The sequence below is a fragment of the Xenopus laevis genome, chromosome 1L, assembly GCF_017654675.1.
Source record: "Xenopus laevis strain J_2021 chromosome 1L, Xenopus_laevis_v10.1, whole genome shotgun sequence".
Classification (NCBI taxonomy): domain Eukaryota; kingdom Metazoa; phylum Chordata; class Amphibia; order Anura; family Pipidae; genus Xenopus; species Xenopus laevis.
In genome coordinates this window covers 175,858,749-175,884,928 of record NC_054371.1, presented here as the reverse complement: position 1 = coordinate 175,884,928, position 26,180 = coordinate 175,858,749, and the positions used below count along the sequence as shown (strand labels likewise).

Below are 26,180 nucleotides of genomic sequence, written 5' to 3'. Positions count from 1 at the left end.
CGTATACATAGATATAAATGTATGCCAATAATTACGCTTTACAACAACTTGAGCTATAATAGCATCAGCCCGACCCTGCTGCTCTGCACCTATCAAACTACAAATCCTACATTGCATATATTGATATTTGTAGTTGAATTGCACCAGAAAGCGTTGTATAGAGCGCCGTAATTAAAAGCCAAACGGTATATTGTTCATAAAATACATTATTAATGGGTCTGCAGTACATCCCCTCCCCCTGCCGTAAGCTAGCAGCAGCCGGAGCTCCATCCGCAGGCTCATCCAATGCGCATGCGCACACCGTCTGTCCCTGTACACGTCCGTGTGTGTGTGAGAGAGAGAGAGAGAGAGCAAAGTAAAAGCGATAAGTAACCGGCAGCGCAGCTTCCTCCTACTCTCATTGAGAAATCACCGCAGCTATGTCAGGACGATCTGTCAGAGCAGAAACAAGAAGTCGGGCGAAGGATGACATCAAACGGGTGATGGCCGCCATCGAAAAAGTACGGAAATGGTAAGGAGATAGAATTAAATGGACAACAAAGGAATGGAGGGAGGGCAGCATTGTGCGTGTGTGGATGACCAAATGGATTGGGTGGAGAGCTGGAAACCGGCACTTGCCGCGTCACCTGACCTGTACCAATGTTCTCCAAACCGGTGGCAGATAGAAAAGCGCCAGTATAGGAGCCCGCCAAATGCGCTGGGAGGCGGCAGCCATTTCGGAGCGGCCGAATGGAGCCGGCGAGAGGAAGGTGCAAGCGGTCTATTGTCTGGCGGCCGGCTCGGCTACTTCCTGTCTCCGTGCACTCGCTTGCTCTTATTTCTTTTCTTCATCCAGCGATATGTTTAAATTTAGCGCTTTGTCCCCGAAGCTCTCAGGCTACCTCCCTCCTGTTTTCCTCATGGTGTCCTATTCTATCCTGACTGGGAAAAAACCGATGAGGCAGAGAGAGGAAGTGCAGCTCCATGCTAGTTATTCATTGCTTTTATCGGCTCCTTCCCATTTCAAGGCAAAGTGTAAGCCAGACAGAGCCATTGTGCATTCCCTCCTCTGTCAACAGCTGTAAGGAGGATTGCTGGGAGTTGTAGTCCATGTCTGTTCCTAGATTGGACATTCTTTTCTTTAAAAAGGCACCATGTTTTGTAATGTTTACATCATGTATTGTATAGGGGCCAATGACTATTCTACATTTGCTAAATGTACACTTGCCCTTCCTAGGCTATTTATTGATAGACCTCCAGCATTTTAGCAATACAATGAATGACCTTCTTTGTTTATTTAATAGTTGTCTTTAATAATCACTTAAAAAGCAGTTTAAATAATTATGGCCTGAACCTTCAAATTGGAATATGCACATTTCGGTTTCTTTTGGGATTGGGCAGGATCTTTTGTGAGAATTCTTTGTATTTCAGGCCACATTAAAAAAAAAATATTGATTTGGTGTTTTCTCCTAACATTCTATAGTTTAAAGGGGGTGTTTACATTTTAAGGGTAACGTTTAGTATGTTGTACTTGTCAGTTTTTTCATTTCAATTTTACACACGTTTTTTTTTTATCACTTGCTTTCCTAGTCTCTGGCCCTGGTAGACTATTGCTCTGTGATGGTGAAATGTTGTTATTATCTTTCTAATTAGGCAGTCCCGTATTTGTTCTCTAGTCTGTCATTCAAGCCACTTCCTGGTTGCTAGGGTAAATTGGACCATAGCAGCTAGATAGCTTCTGTTATTCCTATAGCACTGATGCCTTTTATGTGGCATTTTACAGACCGTATACATAATTCACATCAGTTCTTCCACAGTGCAGCTTACAATCTAAAGCTGGCCAACCAGTTAAAGATTTGCTTGTTTGGTGATGTCTCCAAACAAATGGATGCCTGATGGGATTTTTAAACCTGCCCATTCAATCTGACCAAATTTCAGCAAGATATTGGTCACAGGGCCTAAAAGCTGCCGGCCTTGTCTGGAACATATGGCTTTGGCATAAAAGGTTAAATTTGTTGGACATGTCCTGCAGAAATGGGGAGAACATACAAACACTATGCATATATTGCCCAAACTAGAATCGGACACCACTGTTGCAAGGCACAAGTGCAACCCATAAAAGCTAAATTTTTAAAAATAATGAAAAATGAAGGCCAACTGCAAATTGTCCCAGAATCAGACTACATCATACTAAAATGTAATTTAATGATAAGCTATACTTTATAAATGTTTTAGATTTCTTTCATAGGTTTGTAACCTGTATTACATTATAATACACGAGCCATGAATATCCTGTAAATGATATTATTATAAACGGTGCTTAGTAATGTCATCTGTTATAACCGGAGCTTAGTGATGTCATTTCTGTCACATGACTCACTGTAACTTGTGTATTATAATAAATAAAGTACCCCCTGTTGCAAAATATGAGGAAATTCAAAGTCACATTGAAGTTCCATGACCTGTATAGAAACATTCTGCCTCCTCGGTAACTTATAATATCCTTATATTTTACAAGAGGGGTTACTTTATTCACTATATAAAGACTTATGAGCCAGGCATGGGGATTCACCTTAATCAGTTTTCTTTATTTCGCATACTGTTAAGTCTCTTGAGAACAAGGGATATGTACAGAAATCAAACTCCTCGCCTACATGTTTTTATTGTTGTTAAGTGTTCAGAAAGGAGCAAATTGGGTGAAGCGTTTTAGTCACCCATTAATGTGCTTCCCTTTGTACAGAGCTGTAAAATGGTCTGGCTATTATTCAGCTAAGAAATAAACGGAATCCATAGAATAGGTTGTTAGAAGTCGTTTGACCTTCTGTTGTCTTCTTTTTAATACAAGTGACTGCTCCAGTTTGGTAGTAGCAGAAGCTTCATTTGTGAATCTTTTTCTGTTTAGTAAATGCATGTTATTGCATTATGTCTGGATAAAAAAGACGCAAAAACATTTTTGCTAAAGGGGAACTTCATATGTCTGTGTAGGTTCTCATTCATCCAGGTCATGGTATATCTCAATTAGTAAGTCAAATCAGCTGGACTTGCTATATTTTTTCTCTTGAAGATGTTTCCCTAGTCATCCGACTGGCTTTCTCAATTCAGATATGGCCATTCTCATTTCTGAATTGAGAAAGCCAGTCCGATGACTAGTAAAACATCTTCAAGAGAAAAAAAAATACAGCAAGTCCAGTTGAATTGACTTACTACTGAATGGAACTTCATACTTTTTCTTTTGCATAATAAAAAAATAAGCTATTTTTAACAACAGTAAATGGTTTGAATGGTTCTAGTGCTATGGTAAGCCGTATTTGTCCCTTTTCAACAAACATCTTTACATACAGACTGGTGAAGTGTGTCTGAGCCAGGGCTTCATTTTGTTCACTCCTACATAAAGTTCTGTGTTCTGCAGGGTAAAAACTTGTATGCACAATCACATAGTTTTTCAGACACATTGGTTCTTAGACTTCGTAAATTTTAGTGGAAATCTAAAGTTATGAAACAGTAATGTTAATATTAGGGATGCACCGAATCCACTACTTTGTATTTGGCCGAACCCCCAAATCCTTTGTGAAAGATATGACCGAATACCAATCCAAATCCTAATTTACATATGCAAATTAGGGGTGGGAAGGGGGGAAACATTCTTTACTCTTGTTTTGTGACAAAAAGTCACGCGGTTTCTCTCCCGCTCCTAATTTGCATATGCAAATTCTGATTCAGTTCAGCAAGGCAGAAGGATTTGGCCGAATCCTGCTGAGAAAGCCAGAAATCCTGCATTCGGTGCATCCTTAGTTAATATTATAACTACAATTAAACTTAAATTGGACCTCCTCTATGCCTTACTTTCACTTTCCATTCAGCACTATCTAGATGTCACTGCTCTCCACACATTCCCCCTGCTCTCTTCACCGTTTAATTGTGTAACCAGTGCATGGGGATGGACATCGGGTCCCCTATTCTGGTGCACAAACAAGATTCTGAGATGATACAAGGCTTGCCTTGATCAGTGTCCACAAAATGGATCCTGCCTACTTGCCATAATTAAGACATCCCAGACTGAAGGAAACAAAATTCAAATAATTTATATTGTGTAATTACAGTTAATTTTGCTTGACTAATGTTATAAAATAGAATTTGGAATATATTTTTTTTCCTCTTTAATTGTGATATAGCACTGCAAATTTCTCAGACATTTAAATCTACTATATGACCAGAAGTATGTAACACCACACCCATAAGTGCTTGTTGAACATGTCATTTCTAAATCACAGGCGTTAATATTTAGTTGGCTCTCCCTATGTTGCTGTAACAGCCTCCACTCTTCTGGGCATTTCTCTGGAGGCTGATGTTGGGTGATGGGGCTTGGCTTAGAGATGGGGCTCAAATGCACGCAAAAGGAGTTAGTGAGGTTCACATCTGTGCAGGCCAGTCAAGTTCTTCTGCATCAGACTTTGTAAACCCTTTCCTTATGGGCTTGCTCTGTTCATAGGGACATTGTCACTTTAAACCAGAAAAGGTACTTCCCAAACTGTCAGAGTATCATTAAGATGTCCCTTAACTAGAATTAAAAGGGATTAGCCCAAACCATAACCATTAATCTTCAATCATTAAAATTTATAGTTGGCATTTAACATGTGGCCATGTAGCATTCACCTGGCAGCTGCCAAAGCCAGATTTTCTGTCAGACTGCCATATCTAGAGTCATGATTTATCACTCCAGAAAACACGTTTTTGCTGCTCCAGAGTCAAACGGCAGCGTGCTTTACATCAGTCCAATTGGTGCTTGGTATTGATGAGTTGAGTCCTGTGCGTAACAGTTTGTTTATTAGAACCCAGTGCATGAAGTTGTTATAGAGTCAAATCCTTTAATTAAAAGTAGTGTCCACACACTTCTGGCCATGTAGTGCAGCTCAACACTAGGAATTCTCAGTTATCTGATAATTAACTTAGAGCTGTTCTTTGGCTATATAATCAGTAGGGGATTGTGAAACTTTTGTAGAGTAAAGTTTCATGTAAAATTGTTGGAACGCTTGATTGATTTTATGAAGGAATAACTTTTGACCAAGGCATCTCTTAGACTTTCTTTTAGTCTTCAATAAAATCAAATAAACAATATGCATATTTAGTTTTGATGTCCTAATTGGTTATACACAATATGACCAGCTATTTTTTGTCCTGCTCTCATCGCCTGCCACCTTTAAATGCAGACTTCCGTCTTTATAGTCGTGCACCTGCTTGCCCCGCCGGTATTGTGACATTACCGGCGGCGCAGGTCTATAAAAGGAACCGCGGGTTAGGGTCATGTGTGGCTCTGGAAAAACCCGACTTGCACATCACTAATGTATGAACTTGCAGTTAGTTTCATATTGCTTAAAGTAAAAGGAAAGGTTTAAACTAAGTAAGCTTTAACAGAAAGGTCTTTATAAATACAGTAAACCCTGAAAGTAATGCTACTCTGAGTCCTCTGTCAAAAGAAACACAGCATTTCTTTCTTTCTATTGTGTAGACATGGGCTTCTGTATCTGACTAACTTCTTTCAGCTTAAACCTCCAGGGCATGGGCTTGAGCATGCTCAATTTGCTCCTCTCTACCTTTCCCCCACCTCCCTGCTGTAATCTGAGCTATGAGTGCACAGGGAGAGACTCAGGCAGGAATTGATGTCACACCAACTAATATGGCAGCTGCTATCATAAACAAAGAACTTCTAGAGTGATTTACTCAGGAATGATAAAGCATTGTACAGAATAAATATTGCACTATTGTGGCTACTCTATTGGCAATAAACTGCCTCAGTAGCTTTTCTTCTCCTTTAAGGGCTCTTACACACTGGCTTTTTTTATACATTTAACACAGGTTTAAACGCATCAGCTATTCTGCCTGGCTGTACTCATAAGTGTTCAGACTCGTGCTTTATTCCATTCATGTTTTATTATCTTTTGTAAGAACACTCTTTCTTGCACTTGGAATAATTTCAAAAGACAAAGCAAAAGGATGTTTGGAATGCAGAAAAACGTGCTTATATTGCGTTTACAAAAATGCATATAATATGCACTCGGTATGCATTTTGCTTAAAAAACAAAACAACCCTAGGGCCAAACAATCTGATCATTGTGACAGGAGTACAGGCGGTCAGGGCGAGGGTCACAGCAATGAGCTGATGTGGTCCTCACCCCTACAGGAACTACCCGAAAAAAGCCTGTTGGCGGGCTGCATACACGGGCAGGTAAACTGCCAACTCTATCTGAAAGAGCCAAGTCCGGCAGCCCATGGATGGCCACTTTTTTTTCTGCCTATGTCAAGTGCAGGTGAATACATCTCAAAATTCAAATATCCCCTTCTTGGGAGAGCCTATGTGCCATGACCTCAGCAATTTACTTGTTTTTATCTCTTCGGAATAGTCAATGCTAGCAAATCCCTCAGTGTGCTGTAATCCTTAAACCAATGTTTGTGGGGCTTTCCAGTTTGAGGAGAACAAGGCCAACCTTATGCTTACAGCAGATCTATACGTGTTCAGATAAATAATTTGCTTCTTGTAGAATGTTCAAATTAATCCACACCAAGCAGTGAATGGAAACACATAACTATTAGGTTAATGCCACACATTGGGCGTTTTGGGGAGATTTGGTCGCCTGGTGACTAATCGCCTTGTCTTTGCAGCGACCAATCTCCCCAAACGCCTTCCCTTACTCTGTGCGCCTGTAGGCGACGAACGCAGGAAAAACGCATGTTGCGTCTCAACCTGCGCTCGTCGCCTACAGGCGCCTGTGTGAGTACAGCCCCATTGGAAAAAATGTAATGCGTCTATTCCTGCAGCTGAACGCAGAAAAACAGAATGCAGGGGAGCGCAGCTACAACCGCTCGTGAGTAAGAGCCCTAATAGTTATGTGTTTAATAGTATAGTATGGTGCACTCCCTTAGTACCAGCTGTTACAGGGGTTGTTCACCTTCCAAACACTTTTTTGAATTCAGTTGTTTTTAGATTGTTCCCCAGACTTTTTTCAATTACTTTCCATTATTTGTTTTTTACTGTTTTTCCAAAATCTAAGTTTAAAGTTGAATATGTCTGGTGTTTCCGTCTGTCAAGTCAGTAATTCAGGCGCAGACTCTAAACTGTTACAATTTTGCAACATTGAGTGGATACATTTCTCAGCAGCATCTCTGGAGTATTAGCAACTATTGTATCAATCCTAACAGCTGCCTGAAATGAAACCCAGAGATTCTGCTCAGCAGGGACAAACAAAAATGTATCAACTAAATGTAGCCATTTAGAAAAGTTTACAGGGTCGGCGACCCCCTCCCAGAGCTGCTTCAGAAGGTGAAAAATCACACTTTACACTTCAATATTAGAAAAACGGTCACACATAGAAAATAGTAAGTCATTGGAAAAAGTTGTTATTTCTGGTATCTATCTGAAACCAACTAGTTGTTTGAAGGTGAACCAATCCTTTAAAAATAAAGGTACAGTACAAAGTCCATGAGGCACATCTTATAACTTGTATTTAGATTGGCTTATGGATAAAAGACACATTTACTGAATTTGAGAAGAACCTCACTTTTTTAAAAAAAAACTAAATTGCACTCGTGTAAACTACTAAGGGCTCAAATAACTTTGTGGCTTGAATAACTTAGTGGCACTCAAAGTGAAACTACACCCTATGACTTGCACATTTATGTGGTCCCAGAATGCAGTGATGCCTTCCAATAAGTTTTTTGTTTTTTTATAGTGATATAATGGGTCCCTAACCAATGTGCAAGGACCAAAAAATGAGGTGCCATGTTGTAACATGTAGTTTTTAATTACACTGGCCTTTCTTCCACATAATATTCTGTATTCATTGTGGACCATGATATTTAAAAAGAAATAAGATGATTGACCACAAATCTGGGTCCCATTCCATAGGGCTTAAAGGAAAACTATACCCCCCAAGCAATGTAGGTCTCTATAAAAAGATATTGCATAAAACCGCTCATATGTAAAATCCTGCTTCATGTAAATAAACCATTTTCATAATAATATACTTTTCTAGTAGTTTATGCCATTGGGTAATCATAAATAGAAAATTGCCATTTTAAAAAATAAGGGCCGCCCCCTGGGATCGTAGGATTCACTGTACTCAAAAACATACCAACAAACTATACATGTTAGGTCACATGAGCCAATTAACAGACAGAGTTGTGTCTTTTGCTTCCCACACTTCTTCCTGTTATAGTTAGAGTTGTAGTATTCTGGTCAGGTGATCTCTGAGAGCGCAGAGACCATCACGAAATGGTGGCTCAAGGCAAGAGATGTAAAAGGGCAATATTTACTTAAATATATATTCCAGTTTGGTGATATTCTTTAATATGCCACTTAATATAATATGAACTATCTGTTGCTTAAGTGTTCATTTTGGGGGTATAGTTTTCCTTTAAGGAAACACTGGTTCTCACCATATTTTTTTTTATTTTGTGCAGTGTTTGCCAGTAAATGAGAACTGTTACTGTTCAACTCCGTTTCCATTGATTGACTTGCAACATTTAGCACAGTTATCAGTGTGATGTTAAGTAACCTAAAGTTACCCTATGCTAATAAAGCTAACTGAAAATTCATTTCGCTAAGCTGAAGAGTCGTTTTGCTTAGACAGAACATCGACAGGCTTCCAAGTGTCAATGGCCCTTCTGACTGATTTCCCTACTCTTTTTACCCAGGGACAACATACCCCCTTTTTTAATATTAGTTCAGTGGTTTGTGCTTTAGTTTTCCTATTGTTTTAAATGGGTAATATGTTTAAAATGACAGCTTAGGTAACTGACAAGTTCAGTCAATAACTCCATCATAGAAACTTGAGGGAAAAAACACAGTTGAGCCACCAGGGTCGGACTGGGTCAGCAGGGAAGTGGGGAAAAAAGCCTGGTGGCCTGGATCTGAGCAGGTCTGTGGTGGGTGGTGTGGAAATTTGCAGTGAGGGTGGTGGTCTCTTATTGCCCAGATGGGCTCCAGACACTGGAAACCCTTGTACATTAATGTCTTCATTTTACATTTAACAAATAAGAAGAGAAAGGACCTTTTAAATATGTGTAATTAAAAATTTTCTACAAATAAGACATTGTAAAGAGTGGCACAGGAACCAGGCAGGATGCAGGGACATATGAAAACATGAAAGCAGACGTTTTAGGGCTGACCTGTACTGCGCATGACTGCACACAAACGTATTTTATTAAAATCAATAGAGATGGGGCACAGAGCTGACTTGCTTCTGTCGGTCTCTATCTGGTCTTGCCGTATGTTGAAATAGGGCTAAAGGGTACAGTTTACCTAGCAGATAACAGATGAACGTTGTAGAATACAATGGATTTAAATTCCTATGTAAGAACCAAACCCATTGTACCCTTTTCCAGCATTTTGTTTTTGACTGCAATGGTAAAACTGACAAACCTCCTCTTAGTGACAGGAAAAACATTTATGGTTTATGCATATTCCAGTGTTTGTGTTGGTTCAATGTAAATTTCAGTTTATACTAGTGATATCTGTTTGTTTTCAGGGAGAAAAAATGGGTAACTGTTGGAGATACATCTCTCAGGATCTATAAATGGGTGCCTGTTGCAGAGCCAAAAGTGGATGATGTAAGTATTATTTAATATATCTTAATTTATATTGCAGACACAGACAATATCCTCACCTTTTTGAAACCTTACTACAACATTTTTGGACTGAACTGGAAACAGTTTGGCCTCTCTGTTGGACTTAAATGATCCAGTTTTTAAATTAATATCTATTATAGCATGTTCAGATATTAATCAGGGTTAGCAGAAAATCCACCTGCTGAAAGACTACATCAGGCAGGCCATGCATGCAACTCATGTTGATTGCACTGCAAGTATCTGTAGCTTGATCAGATTGGTGGAACAAGGGCCAGTTGTTTAAAATGGTCCAGTTAGGACTGCCCATTGGTGACAATAAGTTGTTTAGAGACCTGACCAAATGAGATGATATTTACATGTATGAAGAGATGCGTCTGTAAATTAAATATTTGATTGTTACATTGCACAAAAATGTCATGGCCAGAGAACTAGAATAATGTTTTGGAACTTTTATACAATATTTTGGATTTTATTTTTATATGCTAAAACATATATGTACCTCTGGGAAGCCATTTCCCCCAACAGTAAAATATATTCAGAAAACTTTAAGTGTACTGCACAGCAGGTTTTTATTAGTTCATACAATGAGGTAAACAATAATGTTGTTTTCATTCACAATCAACCAGAAATGTGTGATATTTATATCTTATTATCTTTAGGTGCATTTAAATTTTTTTGCCAGTTCTTTAAATTCTGCTTCCAGTCAATGATTAAGGTTAAGGAAGATACTGTATATACCAACCTGTACAATGTAACCTAATGTACCTAATGTAAACTTTCTGAGCACTTTTGTAGTTTACATTACATCCTTTTTTATTTTTTGTCTCTTGATTATTATTCCCTGCTCCGTTCTGTTACTTATTATGGCAGGAAAGATAGTTTAATTTTGCGATTCAGGGAGCATCTCCTGACATAGAACTGAGCAGGGAAACTTAAGGAGAGCCGTTCTGCATCATTAGATTAAACTTTTAACATTGCTTTGGTGTCACGCCAGAACAGCAGAAGGGTGCTTCTGTTACACACATGTTATTATCAGCGTAAACTCTGTATTGTGAAAAGTGGCCTAACTAATGCACTTGTTTAGAAGCTAGATCATACTACAATTAGTTCATACAAAGATTTAAATGTACTAAGGCCATAAATATTTATTGGAGGGCCACATCAGGCTTTCTGGGCCTTTAGTTCACTCAGCTCTCGGGTAAGAAGGAACAAACATAATTAAAGGGGAACTATCGTGAAAATGAAAAGTTAATATAAGCTTCCTCATACTGAAGTAGAAACTGTCTGTCTAAATACAGCCAATTAAAAATTCTGCATTGTCTTTGTAGCAGATGTATTAGAGATCATTCAAATAACTGATTCCAGTACAAACAAAATAACTGCCTTTTGCACAAATCCTGCATGTAGAGAGACAGGATTTCAGGTAATTTTAATAGAGTGAGCCCTAATACATCTTCTATGCAAAAGGAGCCCCCCTATAAGATACAGTGGTGTGAAAAACTATTTGCCCCCTTCTTGATTTCTTATTCTTTTGCATGTTTGTCACACACAATGTTTCTGATCATCAAACACATTTAACTATTAGTCAAAGATAACACAAGTAAACACAAAATGCAGTTTTTAAATGAGGGTTTTTATTATTTAGGGAGAAAAGAAATCCAAACCTGTGTGAAAAAGTAATTGCCCCCTGAACCTAATAACTGGTTGGGCCACCCTTAGCAGCAATAACTGCAATCAAGCGTTTGCGAGTCTTTTACAGCGCTCTGGAGGAATTTTGGCCCACTCATCTTTGCAGAATTGTTGTAATTCAGCTTTATTGAGGGTTTTCTAGCATGAACCGCCTTTTTAAGGTCATGCCACAACATCTCAATAGGATTCAGGTCAGGACTTTGACTAGGCCACTCCAAAGTCTTCATTTTGTTTTTCTTCAGCCATTCAGAGGTGGATTTGCTGGTGTGTTTTGGGTCATCAGCACCCAAGATCAGCTTGAGTTGACGAACAGATGGCCGGACATTCTCCTTCAGGATTTTTTGGTAGACAGTAGAATTCATGGTTCCATCTATCACAGCAAGTCTTCCAGGTCCTGAAGCAGCAAAACAACCCCAGACCATCACACTACCACCACCATATTTTACTGTTGGTATGATGTTCTTTTTCTGAAATGCTGTGTTACTTTACGCCAGATGTAACGGGACGCGCACCTTCCAAAAAGTTCAACTTTTGTCTCGTCGGTCCACAAGGTATTTTCCCAAAAGTCTTGGGAATCATTGAGATGTTTTTTTAGCAAAATTGAGACGAGCCTTAATGTTCTTTTTGCTTAAAAGTGGTTTGCGCCTTGGAAATCTGCCATGCAGGCCGTTTTTGCCCAGTCTCTTTCTTATGGTGGAGTCGTGAACACTGACCTTAATTGAGGCAAGTGAGGCCTGCAGTTCTTTAGATGTTGTCCTGGGGTCTTTTGTGGCCTCTCAGATGAGTTGTCTCTGCGCTCTTGGGGTAATTTTGGTCGGCCGGCCACTCCTGGGAAGGTTCACCACTGTTCCATGTTTTTGCCATTTGTGGATAATGGCTCTCACTGTGGTGCGCTGGAGTCCCAAAGCTTTAGAAATGGCTTTATAACCTTTGAAATTGAACTCAGGTGTGATAAACCACAGTTAAGTTATTTTTTAACAAGGGGGGCAATCACTTTTTCACACAGGCCCATGTAGATTTTGAGTTTTTTTTCTCCCTTAATAACGTAAACCTTCATTTAAAAACTGCATTTTGTGTTCAATTATGTTATCTTTGACTAATAGTTAACGGTTTTTGATGAGCAGAAACATTTTAAGTGTGACAAACATGCAAAAGAATAAGAAATCAGGAAGGGGGCAAATAGTTTTTCACACCACTGTATATTGGATCATTCATCTGACACCCAACTCCTGCATGAAGACAGAATGAAGAGAAACAGATGCTGAGAGGAATAGTGAAGATAAACTCAATTATTTCAGAAACGGTACAGAATTTTGTTATTGGTTGTATTTAGAAAGTTTCATATTTCGTATAGTCAGAATGAGTCCTCTCACCAGTTTAGTGTATTTGAAATCTTGGGCTATTGAGATCTTGTTGGAATTCTCTAGAAGCTTGGATTTGCACAGCCATGCCTTAGTGGAATTGGACCGATCCTGCGGAAGTTTTACATTCTCACATGATGATGTTCTCATGTATATATGACATACAGGTCATGTATAGTTTTCTATATAATATCTGTGCAGGGCCCGGCTGCGCGTCACACACCAGGGCCCGCCCCCCTCTAGGATCGCTACTGGTTTCCCTCGATTAACTCAGAGGAATGCTCAAGCTGGTGATTCAGTCAATGTGAACCATATTTTCTTAATCTAAAATGAATAAAATTATATAAATATTATTGTACCATAAGTCAGTGGAAGGAGGCTAGCCAATCAAGCGAGGACCTGAAGGTGAGCACTGTTGGGACCAGGACACTAAATTAGATTGTAGTATTTTGTTTTAGATGGGGGTCAGTGCTCTGCAGGGAATTAGAAATCAAAATATTTTTTTATCTAGGATTCAAGCAAGACATTTTAAATTTAATGTCTTGTCGGGATTATAAGATTTTGTATAGTAAACTAACTTTAACATCCTCACTTCTTTGCATTTTTTCCCTTCAGATTGATTTGAAAGTGACAGATGAGAACTCTGGACTCCTGAGGCGGCCAAAACCCAGTGCAAAAGTCAGATTTTTTTTTTCTTTCCCATTCTCTGCTTAATTCCTCTTGTGTTTTTAGGAACTTGGCTTCTGAAATACACTAACACAAAATGCATGCTCTTAATATAAGCAGGTCACTGGACTGAAGTTTTGTTTTTACCAGAAACATTTTGTTTGTTGATTTTCTATATTAATTTAAACGAAAAAAATATTGAGTAGAAAACTGGAAATAAAAATAAGGCATTGGTAGAAACGTGAGCAGGTAAAGAGAGGAGTGAAGAAGCTGTCTGAATAAGGGGACCATTCAGTAAACCAATATTTTTGTTTGCTTTGGATGCACAGCCTCATGTCATCTAAGGGCTAGATTTAAGGAATAAGTATAAGGAAGATTTTGTGGGCCAGGCTATCTCCTGTTTTGCTTTAAAGGAGAAGGAAAGTCTTCTTCCACTTGGGGGTGCCAAATGTTAGAACCCCCAAGTGATTGTATTTACTTCCCTGAAACCCAGGGCCGGTGCTCCTATCAGCACCGGCCCTGGGTTTCCGGGAAGTAAATACAATCACTTGGGGGCCGTGGTTATTCCAGTGAGCACCACAAAACGCTTCTTTTCCGGCTTCTTCTTGCGGCTGCGCATGGGCAATAGAGCCGAACTTTTCGTTCTACTGCGCATGTGTCTGCCCCGGGAAATTTAATGAAAGAAGAAGCCGGAAGAGGATCGCTTTATGGTGCAAGGCAGGCATGAATGTTTTTTCTCTGCTAGGTTATTGCCTGATCGACTAAAACATAATTTCTAGTATTTGTTGGTAACTGCAGCTCCGAATTCATCAACTATTCATTTAAAGATTTTTTAGGATAAGTAATTTATCAACAGATTATTGCAACAGTGCATAAAGCTGAAATGTCTCTCTAAAAGAGACAGATTTCTCCAGATTATTAGACTATTAATATTTACAGGCCTTCTCTGGAACTAATAAATGACACCGTGCAATTTATTAAAAGAAATATGCCACTTACGGGATAAAAAATATTCTCAGCTGTGGCTAATTTCTACAGACGGTCCCTGCTTTTGAGAGTTCTTTTACATTCTCATGCCAGTTTTTTTGGTGGGATTTTATTTTTTTTTTTGTATGAGGTAAAAGGATATCTGACCAATCTTCCTATTTGAGGACTAACTGGATATGAATACAGTTGGGCCACACAAAGATGGCTAAATTGCACTGATATGATAAACTGCTCTTAATTGAGACAAAAGCAATTAGAAAATGCACACCCTAAAGTACAAAAGAATCAAGATGCCTGTTGACTGGTGTTGATCATTTTACAACACTATAAAAGAGAATTTAGGACATCAGCTGACCAAAAGCCTGTGGAGAGGTGGGATTAGTTGCTTTATTACTTTTGGGGACCCATCTGTGGAAAAGCAAGATGAAGGGCCTGTGGACATTATATAACTTTAGTAGAACACTATGAAATATAGCAACCAGCCTGCACACTTTGAGCCAAAAGTTTTGTTTAGTTTTTTCCAGATCATATGGAAATTGGACGAATACTACTATGTTTTGTACAGCTTTGTTACATTACTACTTTAGTGCTTGTATGTGTACCACTTAACACTTGTTTCCTTTTCCTCTGATTTTTTTTGTCTCTAACATCTCTCTCGACTTCTGAGGCTTTCTACTTTCCATAGCTGGCACTACTTATTTAACTTGGTGGGTGGGAAATTAATTTAATTGTTGTTTCTGTTTTTAGAAGACCAAGAACAAGAAGAAGACTAAAGATGACAAATGTGGCTCAGAACTCACTACACCAGAAAACAGCTCATCTCCAGGGATGATGGACATGCAAGGTAAGGATTGAGATTACAGCAATCTCTGTGATCATTGCGCATTTGGACTCCGTATTTCCTCTCACCTAGTGGGAAAAGATGGAAATTCTTTAACCTTACTCCAGATTACACACAGTGTCAGATTGTGCCTCCTAGGGCCCACCACAGAACAGGACACCCGGGGCCCACTCTATCAATAATTAGATGCATATAATGACAGATGGTATTAGGGTTTGCTACATGGCCGGTATTTTAATGGCCTGGCTGGTAAAAATTATGCTTGATGCCAATGTTAGTAATAGGAAAAAACAGCAAGAATATAGGAAGGCCGGTATTTTTTTCCAGAAAAGGAGGCAACCCTAGATGGTATAGAGGCTACATAGGCTTATGGTGGAAATAAAGGGTCCCAGGCTCTTCTGTTATTTTGTCAGGCTAGCCTGGTCCTGGTTATACAATTTTATTTTACATTCATTATCTATGGTTTTTAAGTTATTAGTATATGTATTGCTATTGAAAGCAGTGATTGTCCCTTTCTATTCTCTGCCCTAGTGGCTCAGTCTGTTGATATAATGTAACACAAGCAGCTGATATTAAATGTTATGTCTGTTAAGACCGGTCTGTGTTTTGCAACATTGTTAAAAAAAAAAAAAGTAACCAGCAATTAAGCAAATTTTGCTTTCAGTAGCCATTGCTTTTACAAATAACTCGCTGACATTTTTTAATAAATGTATATCGGAAAGTTGCTTAGAATTATGTTTTCTTTTATTAGGCATATTTTTTATTTTGGGTTTGACTTTTACAATTGAATCATTAGCATTGTTACAGTTAAACATGCTTTTTCATTCTAAAACTTCATGTGGATTGTGAGATTTTGGTTTCACACCACTTCATGAGATATGTAATGGATTCTGGAAAAAGAAACCTTCTGTGTATGTCATTTGTCTTAACTTCATTATCCCTTTCACTGCCAGACAATGTTTTGAAAACCTTTTTTGACATTTCATAGTCTAACTTGCACCGAATCCAGGATTTGATTTGGATCTCGGCCGGAATTCGACCTTTTTGTGCCTGGCTGAACTAAATACGAATTCTTCTTAGAAATAAGGGACGGGAAGGGTAATTGCGTAACTTTTTTCGGGTTCGGTATTTGGCCGAATCTTTCAAAAAGCATTTGGGGATTCGGTGCATCCCTATTTAAAAGTCTAAAATATAGTGTTTAAAAGGATACTGTTCTTTTCAAAATGAATCAGTTAATAGTGCGGTTTCAGCAGAATTCTGCACTGAAATATATATATATATATATATATATATATATATATATATATATTTCTGCTGACTGGCTAATTGAATGTGCATATATAGGCTTCTCAAGTTAATGGACGTGGTTTTATTAGGCATAAAACCGGTCTGGTCCGGATGAACTAAGGATGTAATAACCTTAACTAACCTATTTGCCAATATTTTAGTGAGTATATTTGCGTCTGTATTGATCAGTGATAAAGGTCTATAGGATTCACACAAGTATGGATCTTTCCCTTCCTTTAAAATCAGTGTAATTATCGCATTATAACAGGAGGAGGGAAGTCCCCCCTTCCGGAATGCATGGGTGAATGTGTCTAGTAGTTTGGGGGATATTTGATTGGCTAAAAGTTTATACCAGGCAGCTGGTAGGCCATCTGGGCCCGGTGTTTTGTTAATGTTTCATGGTTTTCCTTCGATTTAGTATGACAGTATATCTGTTTCGCCTCAAATAATGTTTTTTCTGCTGCTTTAATATTCGCTTTTTTGGTTTCCCTAGAGGCATGTATGGTAGTTATGATGGTGCCCCTGGCCACTGCCTTAGCTGTGTGTTTTAAAAATGTTTGCTTAAAATGGACTATATGGGAGATGACCTTCCTGCAAATCAGAGCTTATTTGATTGGGTTTCCAGATAAATAATTCCATACCTGTATAAATAGTTTATAGAGATTGCTAATTAGTATAACTCAAAAACCATCAATAGTAGTAAAGGGCAGATTTTCAAAACACAGGTACCTCTTTCTGAATTTAAAACATTACTTATAAATTATTTTAACAGCACAGTGATAAAAGTGGCTTTTATACTGATCATATCACTATGCATGAATTCAGAAATATATATCCCACGTGCTCTTGGCATCAAAGACAAATCTATAAAAGACTGGGGAATGCTGTGTAATTTAATACCACATAGTTCTAGGGTACAAAAAATATGGTTTCTAGAAAGCTCCATAACTGTAATATAAACCCCACAAACCATCTTTCTTTTTATGGTAAAGATTCCAAATTAAAAGTGGGTAAAAGTCTTTTATATTTCAAACTATTTAGTACAAAATCTTTTCTAGAATTGGAGGTATGTTTATCAAAATTCCAAATTTCACAGGTTTTTTTTTTTCTAGTTCAAGCAAATTCAAAATTTAGAATTAATAAAATGTTTTTAGATGCTGAAGTTTTACAGTTGAGGTTTTCATGCTTTTTTGCCGTTAATAAATAACAAAGATTTGGGGTTTTAGTTAAACATAAAAAAACAAATTCAATTAATACAATTTAAATAACTTATTCTCTGTGGAAGAAAAATTTAATTCTAATCAGCCCTCTAGTGTTTTCTACAAGATTTTCCAAATTGATGGAAAACTTGCAGTTTAAAGGGATCCTGTCATCGGAAAACATGTTTTTTTCAAAAGGCATCCGTTAATAGTGCTACCCCAGCAAAATTCTGCACTGAAATCCATTTCTCAAAAGAGCAAACAGATTTTTTTTATATTCAATTTTGAAATCTGACATGGGGCTAGACATTTAATCAATTTCCCAGCTGCCCCCAGTCATGTGACTTGTGCCTGCACTTTAGAAGAGAAATGCTTTCTGGCAGACTGCTGTTTTTCCTTCTCAGTGTAACTGAATGTGTCTCAGTGGGACATGGATTTTTACTATTGAGTGTTGTTCTTAGATCTACCAGGCAGCTGTTATCTTGTGTTAGGGAGCTGTTATCTGGTTACCTTCCCATTGTTCTTTTGTTTGGCTGCTGGGGGGGGGGAAGGGAGGGGGTGATATCACTCTAACTTGCAGTAAAGAGTGATTGAAGTTTATCAGAGCACAAGTCACATGACCAGGGGCAGCTGGGAAATTGACAATATGTCTAGCCCCATGTCAAATTTCTAAATTTAATATAAAAAAAATCTTTTTGCTCTTTTGAGAAATGGATCTCAGTGCAGAATTCTGCTGGAGCAGCACTATTAACTGATTCAATGTTCAAAAAATGTTTTTTCCCATGACAGTATCCCTTTAAGCATGCCATTTTCCACTTGGTCTATGCTAAAAAAAAATGAAGCAAATAACTGTCCTCAACTGGCACATTTCAACATATTTCTCCCACATGTGCTTTGGTACAAATAAAAAACAATTAGCAAATTGATGTGTATGTCATTGATTAATTCTAAATAGTTGGCATAATATGCATACAATCAAAATATGTGGCATGCAGAGACCCCAGATTTTAAACTGTTCATATGAATTGCACTTTTTTTTTGCCATTCCAGGCAAAATACAGTTCTGCATATTACCGGTTGTAAAAGACCCTAGTAGTAAGTAAACTATATTTTGAGAAACTACAGTTTCTGGAAAAAAAATATTGGAATAAAGTTTACATAATTACAAGCTGTAAATCGTTGCTACAATTTACAGTATAGTATACAGAATGCAAGCAACTTTGTATTAGAAGGTTTAGTGTATATATCAATTAAAAAACAATTCTTCATTATGGCTTCTGATTCATGGATTCACAGTAATGCAAATAGTAGCATGCCATGCCATGTATTCTAACATGTAAGTGTGCTTCATTTTACCTTGTTTTGCAGATGATTGTAGCAATCAGAGTTCCATAGCTGATGCCTCACCTGTGAAGCAAGAAAACAGTAGTAACTGCAGCCCTGCACCTGACCAAAATGTATCCACACAACCTGAAGGAAGTGAAGTAAAACTGGAAGAAGGTCATTCAAATGCCAGTGAACAACAAGATTCTGAAGGTTGGAGAAATAGATCTGTATTTTTAACTCTGTAGATTCTACCTCCAACACCTTATTACTAAAAGAAAAATGAGGGCTCTGGCACATGGCTGTTTTGGCCACAGATACTCCCCAGAGGGGAACAACCCCTAATTAGATTCAGTGCTGTCAGAACTGACCAGCCAAATGTGTGGATGTGGGACTGATTTGGCCACCTACATATCTTGCAAAATATGGCTGATTGGCCAACAATTGGATCACCCTGTTGGGCCTACAGGGATCAATCGGACAAGGGCGGCATAAAAAAATAAATCAAAAAAAATTCCTTGGAGGGCCACATTTTCAAAGGTATCCCTGTTGCACAGCTCTGCATGAGACACATACAAAGACAATTAAAAAAACAAAAAGGGACAGTACCACTTTAATACATACAAGAATTCTTTGTAGGATGGGAACGTAAAGTGGAAAAACCAGGCACAGATTATTTTGTTTTTATCCACAATGCCCCACTTGTTCCAGAGCAAAAGTGTGTGCTACACAGTCAGCTCATAAATGAGCCATACAGTGACCAGTCTTTGTCATATTTACTCTTCACCTTCAAGCAAAAAAGTTTTGTTTTTTTTAGTATAAGCCTATCTTGTGTTGCCAAATGTGTACAAATATTTAAGGGAACAGTTTATTAATGCCCAGTCATAAAGGCCAGATTTGTAGTATGCTTGAGATCCTGCCTCATGTACATTTTGGACATTTGTCTCCATAAATGGCCATTACTGAAATGGTTGTATGTTTCAGCTGTTTTATCAGTTAACATGTTCTAGTTAAAGGTGTTCTGTACTTCCCATGGTTACAGTACTTGCCTTTATGTGGGGATTTTTACTAATATGTAGTTGGACATATTTTAGTAAGTATTGTTTGCAAAATCATTGTTCATAATACGTTGATTTCGCATGTGGGTGCTTGCTTGAAATGCACCACATTTCATGGCTCTTAATAGGCCAAAAGTGTAAGATAAACTAAAGCAAAAGAGTTAAAAAATACACAATGTCATGTTTAAGGCTCATTATATTTATTACCAACCCACCCATCAGCTAAAGCACATAAAGCATGTGAAATATGTTTGAAGTGGAGACACACTGAAGGCAGCAGGTTTTGATTACAGGTGTGTCATTTGAATGATACCTACATATATATGTTTAAGGAAAACACGTATATGATACATATTATGCTTTCACTAAAGCCAATGACGCTTTACTCCGACCTTCTACCTTAGGCAGGGCTCTAACTTTAATAGAGAATACGTGTACACTGCATGTCATATATTTACATCAAGTATTTTCTTTATAATATAAGTACATATTTTTCCAGTCTCCTCAGGACAGAATTCACATTCGTCAACAGAAAGCTCATTAAACAGTTCCGAAAAGGCCGATACGCAAACTTCTGGTGATAAAGATTCAACAATGGAGGCGTCAAAAAACTCTCAGGTAACACTCAGGCTTGATGTTTAGAATCTTGCATAATGCAGTGTATAGCCTGCCGCTTGTAACATGCCCAGCCTGAGCACAGAGCCTTGCATCATTACACCGCAGGGTCTTCGCTACTCACGAGAACCACATTGCATGGTCTGCTGCCCCTTGTAGTAGGCTCTTTGCACAGGGCTGCTGTATCTTTTCCAATATATACAGCAATCTTGTGAAACTAAAGTTCTAGTTCTCAATTCACATTCTGGGGCACTCTTTGCAGAGATTGTCATATTGCAGATCCAGTGAACATTAGCAGTTGCCAAAATCGGTGTTCACTGAGTGGGAGTGGGCGAATTGAAAGGTAAGTGTTTAGGATGTGGAGTAGAAGAATTTTAGTTGAATAAGAGCTGACAGGAAATTATACTCTTAACCTTTACAATGAGACTAATCTGTGACCAACAAATGGTTAATGGTTAAAATTTTGTTTCTGCACCAAAGTTCTTTACATGTGTTACTAAAGTATTTTAATAAAAGCACTATCTGACTTGTTTTAATTTTTACCTTTTCTTTCCACAACCAACCAACTCACCATTTTGATGAAGGATTCCGATGATGGAACTCCACCATGCAAAAAAGCAAAAGGAGACAGTTCTCAGCCAAATAATGATGGGATTTAGATTATCCTTTTTGTTTATCTATTTCTTTTATTTGGGTCAGTTTACTGTAAGGTACATCGGTTATCTTTACAATAGGACAGCCTTACTTAAAGCATCTTTGGATGAGAATAGAACTTTTACAATTTCAGCCTACAAAGCGAAATCTGACAATGCCTGGGAAGGAGGCCAGGGCTTCAGAGAAACTGAAATATTTTCTGTGAACGCAGAGAAACCTGTGACAGTCTTTGAAGTGGTTGATGTGAACACTCAGGAGGGTCTACGCACTGTTTCTATAGTCAATTATACATTTGTGTTGCTGCTGTATATAAATATATATAATATTTTTTCCATTTCTCTATTTAACATTTAAAATATTTAAAAAAAGGTACTGGTTTGGTTTTAGCCCCATTTGAAATTTCCATCTCCCCACTTCTGTTTTTGTGCCTTGTAATCCAGGAACCAACTGCAAACAGCTACTCTGTGCCATGTGACTGAGACTCCATTTGGTTTTATGTTTGTTACACATTTAAAAAGCCATTTTCATGTGTGGATTAGCACAATTACTGTGTCTCCATTGTTAAGTGCAGTTGCCTTTATTGCAGGTTTTTAAACATTCCAAAATGCTCATCTGAGACTGTTTTAACATTACACATACATTGCAAACAGTGGACCGTTGCCAGAGGTAGAACTTCTGATATTTTTCAAATCCAAGCAGCTAAAACAGCATTTACATTTTCAATGCAGATTTACTGATTACTGTAAGAAGAATTTAAGGTCCTTATTCCTCCTGTTCCCTAGCCGTATCAAGTTTGTAATAAACTTTATTTTATTTTTTTTTTATTATCTCATTATCCTATTTTTGGATGGGTTATTTCAAAAGAGGGGCATGAGTTACTATTGGTGGTGACAAATTACAGTGACAGATGGCTGATGAAATAGTTATTCAATATCTGTTGCCATTCTTTTGATGTTTGCTAATTCTTCAGCTCGGCCCTAAACATTGTTTGCAGGTAAAGGCTGCAGTCCCGTGTAGACTTATTAGATGGTTTGCTTAGCTTATTCCCTAAAGGTTTTGGTTAGAAAAATGCTAAAGTACAAATATAGTGTTAGTGTAAATATAAATGTACCCATTATATGATGTATTTTGAATTTTTGAAAGCGTGACTAAACTGTCCTCTCCAAACCATGATACTTTTAGCAAACTTAAACACACTTGTGCGTGTTGTGCACTGTACTGCTGTTTTGTTTAAAGGGCTTTTAAAACCCAGAGAGAGGAATTCTGCACAGAAATGATTGAGACTTGTAAGTATAGTTCTAGAATCTGTTCTGATTTGTAAGCTTTCATTTTCTTGTCCATGTACACCTCCACATTCCTCCAGTAACACTGACTTCCATTTTAAATTCTCCATGCACCAGGCACTTTCTCCATTTGGTGCCTTTGTGTGCATTTTCAACCATCTTTTGGAAGGCGGCCATCTCTCCATGACCCATCTCTCTCTACACAAAACTGATGCGCTGGCCTTAACTTTTTTCTTTTTTTTTAATGTTAAGTTTTCTTTTGGGTCAAATGATTGGATCAGCCCAATATTGCCCCCCTCATGGTGCTTTTAATCAATTTTTTTTATAATATCAAATCTGTCATAATTAATCTGGTTGCCTAGGAACAGCATTACATTTTAAATTCAAAGATTAAGAGGCAATAAAAATACATTAAAAAATAAGGCATATATCCCATGTGGTGAACACTACAGTGCAGTCAGAATACTTGTTCTTGCCATTCAGAAATGCTGTTTTTGTGGTAGATTTCCAAATGATGGTCACTGATAGAGCCAGTTTCTGCTATAGACAAAGTTAACCATTCACTCAGATGGCAACAGTTGTTAAAAAAAAAAGTTATATGCGGTTGATGCTTGCAAAGGATATTTTGTTGCTCAGAAAGTTAAATTTAATTCCAGTATCCATGAAGCCCTTACATTCAGTTTACTAATAACGGCATGTTCAGAATTGCCTGAAAATCCTCCGTTATTACGCCAAGCACATTTTTTTTGCATTAGAGGAAAATGGCTGCCACTGATTTGAGCCCAGAACTAGAACACTAATATCTGAAAACTAACCAGCTGATTTCATAGATCTCATAACTAGGCTTTGGGTTAGTGTACCACTGTGGCTGCGGATTAATCTAACTTTTTTAATTTGTATATAAATTTTATTGCATGCACTTGGCAAAATGTTTCTAACCAAAAGGAGTGCAAATGTGACGTCTCTGTTATCCAGAGGCAAAAATGGCTTTCGTGAGAAATGCCCTTACCTTTTCCTTACATTACTAATTATGGTCATGCATACAAGGGCCTGTAGAGGAAGTATTTTGTTTTACAATTTTCTATTGCAATTTGTCATAGATTGAATTAGTTGCTGCCATGGTCTGTCTTCCCCAAAACTCGTGTCCATGTGATGCACAGCTGCGTAACACACCCCAGTATCTGCACATTTCATGATGGTTCTAATGTTGCCTGGCTAGGTATCAAAAGAGAACCAGTGCACAAAGATTTGGGACCACAACACTCTTAATTTACTGGTTCTGTAGATCGTGACTCATTAGTAAAATAACATAACATTTTTTCACCTAAAAGTTACAATCTGTGACACCACTAAATTAAACTCACTAGCCTTGAATTCTAAGAATCATGTGGTTCCTACTAACTTGTCATTGTATGATCTCACACTCTAGTCTAATGCATTAAAGTGATACCAATACTGAAAGCAGTGGTCTCCTCTATATCTGTGTGCACTTTGCTGTAGTGAAACTTTAGCCCTTATTCTCAAGCCTAGATAACGCTTTGGGGTCTGGAAAGCATAGTCACACACGTACTATTACATGGTGCCTATAAAGGACAGGCAAGATCTCTGGTAATTACAAAGGGCAAAACATTTATGCTTCCGTTATCAGGAATATAAAATATAGGTATGGAAAAGCATTTGACTTTGCTGGCATAATTATAAGGCATTGTTTTTATTACCAGAGTTAAACGTGAAGAAATGCTTGTTTAAATACATTCGAAAAGGACTGCCAGAATTAGCAATGACGCACTGAAGCTCATTTAACACTACTGCAAATGTATCTTATGTAGATGCACAAGCTTCACTGAATGGCTTGTGATGTTTTTAGGTACAGATTTTTTAAGTAGAGAAAATGGCACAGGTTAACTATCATGCCATTAATGTCACATACCTGTACAAGTGATATAAGCCTTAAAAGAGAAGGAAAGACATTTTTACTTGAGATGCCAAAAGTTAGGTAAGTAGACAAAATTACTTGGGGTGCCTGACACCGTGGGCTGGTGCTCCTATCAGGAGAAAACTGCACCGGCCCCGGGTTATTCCATCGAGCATCATGGAGTGATCCTCTTACGTCTTCTTTCTTTAATATTTCCCAGGGCAGACGCATGCTCAGTAGAGCAAAATATCCGGCTTTTTTTTTTTTCCATTACACATTGCACATGTGAAAGAAGAAGCAGGAAGAGAATCGCGCCACGGGGGTTGCTGGAAGAAACCCCGGGCTGGTGCATTTTTCTGCAGATAGAAGCACAGGGTTTCAGATAAGGAAATACAATCAGTTGGGGTGCCTAACTCTTGGCACCCCCAAGTATAAGATAACTTTCCTGCTTTAATCAGTGAACAGGCTATTTACACTGCAGCAAAAAGTTCTTTACCTGCTTTATATTGAATAGTGTGCTTCTAAAGGATATATTTCTGCAATGGTTTCCATTTAAGTAGGTTACAAATGAACTGTTTTATACTGCAGCAGGAGTGTAAACCGTACAGAACAATTCTGCAACAGTCTAAATCAATTCACCCTTGGATACAATTATCATCATCATAAAGATAAATTAGGTGGTTGTGTATATTGCAATTACTTTCTTATGTGCTAATGCCTTCCCTCAACCACGCAACTTAAGTCAATGGGGTCCATATTAAGGGCTTCAGATCACACTTTTTATACTTTGCAGTCAAGTTTCCAAAAAACTCATCCCACAGAATGCCCAACGGTTTCATGCCCTTTGAGGCAAGTCTTTAGTCTGTAGTATGTTTTTGCAGTGCCCTAGCAGAATGGATGGACTGCTCATAATGTATGTTTCTGTTCCAGTGGCAAGCGCTATAGCAGCCCTTTGCAACGAAGGAACATCATTTTGGTTTAGGCTTGTGTGTATCTGCATCAGAAGGACTCTGTTTTTAATGTTTTGATTGCATTATTTTTGTCCCGTTTCCATGTATGATTAATAAATATTTAAATTTAGGCGTTAAAAATCTCTTCATAGTTCAGAAGCGATGCTTCAACAAAAAATTGTCACATTCAGTTGATCAGAGCTTCAAATTCACATGACTAAGGGTTTTGGTGTAGCTCACCTGATTTGTATAAATCTTGCAAAATAGTGCTAGAATTCAGCAAATTCATACTTTGTGTGGGGCATGTTATTACTATACAGCTGGGAAAGCTCGAATACCTCAATACCTACTCAAAGTGCACCCTTTTATACTTGCTATTGGTAAAATCCTGTACATCTGATATCACATATGTTTTATATACTCCTTTCTCACTTCTATTAAATGATATTGTCTGGATCACAATGCCTTTACAGACTAGGGTGAGTTGTACAACATTTGGTTATCAAAGCTGAAAAAGAAGAAAAGGCACAGGATACACAGCAGATAAAAGATAAACTCAGAACGTCTCTGTTATCTCCTGTTCTGTCCTATAGCCCACATGGCGTCACAGCAGCTTGTTTATATAAACTATAGTAGTGTTTCTGAAGCAAACACATACGTTTTACCAGTACATTATATTATCATTACTTTAAAACACTTCCACTTTTTTGTTACTGTTTCTTTAACAGCAGCTGATTGACACTTAAAATGGA

At 38.0% G+C, this 26,180-nt stretch overlaps 1 protein-coding gene across 2 annotated transcripts; it reads left to right on the top strand.

The window, feature by feature from the left end:
* Positions 1–250: 250 nt before the first annotated feature.
* bcl7a.L (BCL7A, BAF complex component L homeolog) lies at positions 251–25,569 on the top strand. Of its 2 annotated transcripts, none has more exons than XM_041581924.1 (7): positions 251–511; positions 9,501–9,582; positions 13,266–13,328; positions 15,054–15,147; positions 18,999–19,166; positions 20,511–20,629; positions 21,211–22,098. In XM_041581924.1, exons 1-7 carry the CDS (start codon positions 420–422, stop codon positions 21,283–21,285), a joined length of 693 nt encoding a protein of 230 aa, XP_041437858.1. In that variant the 5' UTR covers positions 251–419; the 3' UTR covers positions 21,286–22,098.
* The last annotated feature ends 611 nt before the right edge of the window (positions 25,570–26,180 follow it).

Excerpts from the sequence above, each read along its gene's own strand:
- bcl7a.L (XM_041581924.1), top strand. The coding sequence starts at position 420 with ATGTCAGGACGATCTGTCAGAGCAGAAACAAGAAGTCGGGCGAAGGAT. Across the intron at positions 13,329-15,053 it reads GGCCAAAACCCAGTGCAAAA|ACCAAGAACAAGAAGAAGAC; the intron begins GTCAGATTTTTT and ends TGTTTTTAGAAG. Across the intron at positions 19,167-20,510 it reads TGAACAACAAGATTCTGAAG|TCTCCTCAGGACAGAATTCA; the intron begins GTTGGAGAAATA and ends ATATTTTTCCAG.